The sequence below is a fragment of the Aedes albopictus genome, chromosome 2 (assembly GCF_035046485.1).
Source record: "Aedes albopictus strain Foshan chromosome 2, AalbF5, whole genome shotgun sequence".
NCBI classification, from domain to species: Eukaryota; Metazoa; Arthropoda; class Insecta; order Diptera; family Culicidae; genus Aedes; species Aedes albopictus.
Genome location: NC_085137.1, coordinates 460,084,690 through 460,092,003, shown reverse-complemented (window position 1 = coordinate 460,092,003; position 7,314 = coordinate 460,084,690). Strand labels below are relative to the sequence as shown.

General features: G+C 39.2%; 1 protein-coding gene across 3 annotated transcripts in view; it reads right to left on the bottom strand.

Moving 5' to 3' along the window:
• LOC109418934 (uncharacterized) overlaps positions 1–4,248 on the bottom strand; it is a 135,115-nt gene extending 130,867 nt beyond the window's left edge. For 2 of the 3 annotated variants that reach the window (XM_029873457.2, XM_029873458.2), the window contains exon 1: positions 3,053–4,247. In XM_029873457.2, the coding sequence (XP_029729317.1) occupies positions 3,053–3,185 (133 nt within the window). In that variant the 5' untranslated portion in view covers positions 3,186–4,247. Of the gene's footprint in view, positions 1–3,052 lie in introns of all 3 variants that reach the window. The other variant, XM_029873456.2, reaches the window with a different exon arrangement.
• Positions 4,249–7,314: the final 3,066 nt, after the last annotated feature.

Below are 7,314 nucleotides of genomic sequence, written 5' to 3'. Positions count from 1 at the left end.
AGCATAAATTCAACCATATTTTCATTCGGAGTTTCAAGGCAATCCTACTTAAAGTGCATTTAAATTCATTTTTTCATGCATGCATTATGAAATTCCTTAAAAATTCTACAAGATTCATGTGAATATTTTTATTTCAAAGATTTTTTTTCATAATTGAATCAAAATTCTAATATGATGTTCGTCACATTACTCCTTAGTGTTGGGTGTATTTTTTTAAAGAGACTTCTTTGCAATTTCACCGGATTCTGAATTCATTTAGGGCTCCGAAAAATCGTGTTATATTCAAACAATCATCTCTTATAGGTATTTCCATCAAATTAACCAAAGATTGAATTTTTTTCTTTAGAAATTCTAATGAAAGTACTATTTGAAAAATGTTTTTAGAAGAATTTGCGTCTGGATTTCAATTGAAAGTTTCAAAATGCCTAAAACGCAAGTTTCCTACATTTTGCTGAGATAACTAACCCATAATTACATGGGTAACTGAATCGAGATACATATAACAGAGCAAATCGTTCGAAATTGAATGAGCGTTACGTGTGCTTGCGACTGCGAAACAAAGTGGTATCAGCAATGACGCAGCACAGTCAATGATAAGGACTGTTCATTTTATAAAGAGGACACCTTGTTTGTGTGATATCTATTTTATTTTTCAATAAAGTCATTATCAGTTTTTTGCATAAATTTCCATAGGTATTCTACAGTGTAGGAAAAATATAACATTATACAAATTGTCCTTAGTTATGGAACTGAAGCGGTGTTTGTTAAAGCTCAATAAAACTCCATTTCTCAAAATTCTACACCACTTTCTACATACTTAACTTTAAAATTTTCATGAACTTTTTAATGTGTTGGGATCTAATACCATTCTATTAAAGGTAGAGCGTAATAGTTGGTCAGTAATAATGCACCAAGCATTACACAACTTGATATAGTGAGTTGCCTTGTTATCAATGGAAATGATAAAAAATACTTATTTAAGTCCAGTGATGCAATAACACTATGGATTCAGTTAAAAATTTGTCCAGTACAGAAGAGAATCGCATTCTAAATAATACTGAAGAAAAATGTGCTTTAAAGTACGTTCTTCATCATAAATTTAATCCTTCATGATGGCCATTGTGAAAAATTGCATACTTTTTGCTCCATAAATGCAAGTTTTCGATTCTAGAGAAGCTTATTATTATTTATTTTCAGCAAGGCTTGACCCTATGTGATTATATACCTTATTTGAACATAACTACATGTTAAGTTTTATTTTCGCCATCATTGTTAAGTTGTATTTGCAAAAGGTTACATCGTTATTTAGAAGAACCTTCAAAGAATGAAGCTGTTTTACCTCCGGTAACTTCCATGAAGCATAGTAACCGAGCCAACAATGCTATCAAGAAGTGGTTTTCTGCATTTGAAATTGCATTATTAGTACTTTCGACTAGATCCATTGAAAACATTCAAAATTTTATATTTTCATATATTTTTGTTTAACAAATACATTTTGTTCTGAAAACCGAGTCCAACTTGTAACTTTAATATCTCAACAACTAATATTCCGATTAGGTTTATATTTTTCCAGAATATGTACCACTCATACTGCTGCAGTACGGCAAACACTTTTATGAAATTTAAAACGATACACCGATGTTTTACAGTAATTTTGTTTTTATCTTTAGTTTTTGGGAATCGAAAAATTGACCTCTCCTAACACTTTTCCGCATTTCCATGAAGTTCAATAATTTTAACCCAATTTAATTATGGTTATTATCTGCCAATATAATGTACTGAACAACTAACCAAGGCTGCTCAAATTTGAACTATGCGTTTTCTTTTTACAGCCTTGCAAAGTTGTCCTCTTTATAAAATGAACAGTCCTTAGTCGGACTGCACGACGCCGGAAACTTTCTTTCGAGTCTAAGCATTTCAATACAAATTGATAATGTGGGAATCAAAGGCATATGTTTTTGGTTCTTGTAAAATTTGTAGAATCAATTCCTCAACAGCTGCTTCTGGATAAAACATTGCTTAACATGTTAAACCGAATTCCTCGGAGCATTTCACCTTTTATGTGAAAATGTATTCTTTATTTTAGGTCTGTTTTCGTTGTTCCTGCTCTTGAGCTGACAGAATTTCCGGATTCATGAGAAAAATTATCGAAAGACTTGTATGAAGCACTGATTTGGAAACTCTTGATGGAATTTCTAACTTTCATACGTAACACAATTCCATCAAATAAGACTTTTCCTGGAATAGCTGAATAAATTCCCAATAATCCAAATGTGGAATTGACGAACCAGCCAAGGGCTGAAAGTCTTTATAATAAAGTTAAATCAAATCAATCCCAATAATCCAAGAGACATTTTTTCTGAAGTAATTTTCGTGAAAATTTGTAGCCAAGTTCTTAGAGTTTGAAGAAGAACAATCCCCGTTCGTCGAGGTTAACGGATATGACAGATCGGTAGTGAACAAAATTGAGAGGAAACACAAATGAAAACGTCACCACACTCCAACATAATCAGATTACCGTTTACCCCCAAGATAACGAACTAAACATAAACAGAACTTCTTCGACAAGATCTACACGTTGTGCAAAACAGCGACAATAAGACTCTAAGTGATCTTCTATACAAACTTAAGGATTTGGGACCATCAGAAAACCTAACACCATTTATTTTTGTGTAAAACTCTGGAAGAACATACCAGAGCATAACTAAAAAAATAAAGAAACAAATAAATAAATGAGTAATTGTATGAATTTTTATAAAAGTAATAATTTTTTGAATCTTATTACAAAAAGCATTGTTTTGTCTAGTTTATTTTACTTGCCGATCAAATAATATAAATTTTTCAAAAACTTACATTTTAGAAAAAATCTTGATATGTTTTGTAAAAAAATATTCTATCTATATAATTTCTTCACAAATGCTTACTAAAATTTTGTTCTCACCAAATGCCAAATCTTCAAAGGATTTAAATTTATACAAAGGTTTTTTTTTTCCATACAGGTCAATATATTCTATGATTTTATTTTGTATTCTGCAACATCACAATATATTACCTCTATTCTCGAACAAATGTGGATCACTGCTGTATCCGGCTACTGCCATTGACCGTCGCCATACGCCATCGGTCATTCCTCCAACCAGCATCCACAAAAGCACCTTCATCAGGTAACAAAAATTGCACTTCATTATTCCTGTTTGCCTTCCTCATCAATCTCATCAGAAAACGGCAATAGCCAAACACTATTCACATTCTCGTTCATCGCCGGCCGCCACCAGCACCACCAGACTACTCCCCACTGGGAGCTAGGCACGCGTTCGTCGTATTGCACACTCCTCTCTACACTATGGATATATGATAGTCGGGAAGCCTTCTGGGCTTCTTCACCGATGACCATACGTTAGTCCCCCCGGATCAAACCGGCGCATTATTCCTCCCAACGACCGGCTCTACTAGATCCACATTTCTTCAGATGTTTGCAAACATCCGGGCACATCTCGGACACACGCTGCTGTCACACTCCGGCCGGCCACCAGGTCAACGCAGCAGGGAGTCTGGGAATTTGCACCGAACACCGAGTTTTCTTCTGCTACTGGAACCAACTATCGTTTCACGTGCCGGACTTTTTCACTCTCAATTAATCCAATTAGGAGGTCACCTTTTTAGTCACAAACACGCTTTTCCGACTCGTTTTTTCCACCTTTACGGAAAAAAACACAAACGTCAGATCGTCGAATATGCCGAATCTCACATCGTCGTTGGATTCAATTTTCCACTTCGAACATACAAAAAAGCACCGTAGTCGAGTCGTGTCAATTCCCTCTCCGGGGACCAGAGGACAACGCTCGAAGCAATTTACGTCTTATTTGGTCGTCCAGTTCGTTACACTGATTAATTCACTGCACCTGATATGGAGAAAAAGAGCATTTTCCCGGTAAACAGATATCTATCTTCTTTCCGTTCTACGGGGCTGCCACTAGCTTCTACCACGGAAACGACTACGACGACCGATCTACGCTGATTTCATGAATCAACTAAAGCGACTATCAGAGTTTTTTCGCGAAAAACTATAAAAACCAAATGAAACGGGCTCATCAGTCGCCCCACGGTGTAGTAGGTGTAGTCAAACAACAACCCCGCACTCCTCCACACTAATCTCACACTGGGGAACTAATACCAAGCGCGGACGGGCAAACTTAGGCGAATACCTCATGCGATACACCTCAATCAGGGAACGTTGATCTATGCCTACTCCAGAAGAGTTCATTCGGTTCAACTATACTTCTGTGTGTACGGTGGGTGTTCTCTGAATGAGTTTCCCCCCCTTTGCCGTGGCGCAACACGCGGGGCATCGTGGGCCCACGCTTGTGTTGTGTTGTTTAATTCAATTGTTGTCATGGTAGCCGAATGTGTAGGGCCGCGTTGTTGGACGCGTTGCATACACATTACACATATAGGTTTAAGCTTAATATTAACCAGCAACCTGCTGTTATTCTGAGCTGGCTTTTGTTGTAGAATGTTACAACGTAAGAATAGCCGATTAGTATTAGTAATGAAGGTAACAAACAGTGTTTAGCTCAGCAGAAGGGTAGAAAAGTATTATTATCATGAATATTGCTTATAGCAATTGCTTATTAACATTTAGTAGGTAACCATACTTACTTACCGATCAGGTTAAGGCCGGGGTGGCCTCTGCTGTACATAGTAGCCGTCTCCATTCCACTCGGTCCATGGCTGTTTGTCTCCAGTTCCAATCGACCCACCTACAGGGGGTGGCCAAAATGTTTAGGATAGGCAACTTTTACTTCTCTCACAAAAAAGTTCAACATGCTGTAACTTTTCATAGAGTGCATAAAAAATTCTCAAATTTTAACTGTTTGTCAACCTATTATATGTACATCATTGGTACAAATTTGAGCTCGATTGGTTGATCTTTCGCGAAGCTAGAACCGTTCTCGTAAAACACTATATTTGAGACAACTAATTTTTGAGCTGTTATATCTCGAAGACCAGTGGATCGAATTGAATGGAATTTCAGGCGATTATCAACAATATATTATTGCTTGAAAATCACTCAAAACATTGGTACTTTTCAAACGTTGAAAAAAGTTATGATGATTTGACATTTTCACCCATATAGAGGAAAATGAGTCAAATTTACAATACCACACAAAAAATACTAAATGTGTTCTTCCTTTAATCTAAATGAGCTCTAATATATCTTATTATAGATATCTTAAGTACAGAGGTAGAAAATCTTTGGATATCAAAAATAAAATTTTATGACATAGATTTGAAAAAAAATACATTTTTCGAGAAAGATCCTAAAAGTGTCAATTTATCATAACTTTTTTCAACGTTTGAAAAGTGTCTATATTTTAAAGATTTTTCAAGCATTAATTTATTGTTGATAAACGTTCAATATTTCGTTAAATTCGGTTCACTGGTCTCCGAGCTCAAAAATTAGTTGTCTAAAAAATAGTGTTTTACGAGAACAGTTCTAGCTTCGCGAGCCCAAATTTGTACCAATGATGCACACATAATAGGTTGACAAACAGCCAAAATTTGAGAGTTTTTGATGCACTCTATGAAAAGTTACAGCATGTTGAACTTTTTTGTGAGAGAAAAAAAAGTTGCCTATCCCAAACATTTTGGCCAGCCCCTGTATCTCGCTGCGCACCACGTCTTCTTGTACCGGCCGGATGACTCTCGAGAACCATTTTAGTCGGGTTGCTATCCGACATCCTGATGACGTGACCCGCCGTAGCCTACCGATTTTCGCGGTATGGACGATGGTTGGTTCTCTCAGCAGCTGATGCAGCTCGTGGTTCATTCGCCTTCTCCAAGTCCCGTCTTCCATCTGCACTCCGCCGTAGATGGTACGCAACACCTTCCGTTCGAAAACTCCAAGGGCGCGATGGTCCTCTGCACGTAGGGATGTTTCATGCCCACAGAGGACGACCGGTCTAATCAGCGTTTTGTAGATGGTTAACTTCGTGTTACGGCGAACTTTATTCGATCGTAGAGTTCTGCGGAGTCCAAAGTAATCACGATTTCCTGCCACAATGCGCCTCTGAATTTCTCTACTGGTTTCGTTGTCGGCGGTCACCAGTGAGCCCAAGTACACGAATTCTTCAACCGCCTCGATTTCATCACCGTCGATATGAATTCAGGGTGGCGGGCGCGGTGATTCCTCCCTGGAGCCCTTTGCCATCATGTACTTTGTCTTGGACACATTAATGACTAATCCGATTCGCCTGGCTTCACTCTTTAGTCGGATGTACGTTTCCGCCATCGTCTCACATTTACGAGCAATAATATCAATATCATCAGCGAAACCAAGCAGCTGAACGGACTTCGTGACAATCGTCCCACTCGTGTTTATCCCCGCTCTCCTTATTACACCCTCTAAAGCAATGTAGAACAGCAAGCACGAAAGACCATCACCTTGCCGTAACCCTCTGCGAGATTCGAAGGGACTCGAACTACGTACATCACTCGATCCATCGTCGGCGTCGCCTTGATCAATCGTATCAGTTTATCCGGGAATCCGTATTCGTGCACAATCTGCCATAGCTGTTCTCGATCGATTGTATCATACGCCGATTTGAAATCGATGAACAAGTGATGTGTGGGCACGTTGTATTCGCGGCATTTTTGCAACACCTGGCGGATGGCGAACATCTGGTCCGTTGTAGCGCGTTCACCCATACATCCAGCCTAATATTGCTCCACGAACTCTCTTGCAATCGGTGATAGATGGCGGCATAAAATTTGAGAGAGTATCTTGTAGGCAGCGCTCAGTAGTGTGATCGCACGGTAGTTCCCGCAATCCAACTTGTCGCCCTTTTTATAGATGGGACACACGATACCTTCCATCCATTCCTCCGGTAATACTTCCTCCTCCCAAATCTTGGTAATGACCCAGTGTTTCTCCACCGTATTTTAGAAGCTCGCTTGGTAGTTGATCTGCTCCAGCGGCTTTGTTGTTTTTCAACCGGACAACCTCCTCCTCAATCTCTTGGAGGTTGGGGGCTGGAAATCTTTCGTCCTGTGCACGTACTCCTAGATCTGTTACCGTGCCACCTTCGGCGCTTGCAACGTCGCCATCGAGGTGCTCATCGTAATGCTACCGCCACCTCTCGATCACCTCACGCTCGCTCGTGAGAATATTCCCGTGATTATCTCGGTACATGTCGGCTTGTGGCACAAAGCCTCTGTGCGAGCGGATCAGCTTCTCGTAGAACTTTCGTGTGTCCTTAGCGCGGTACAGCTCTACCATCGCTTCGCGATCTCGCTCTTCCGGCTGGCGCTTCT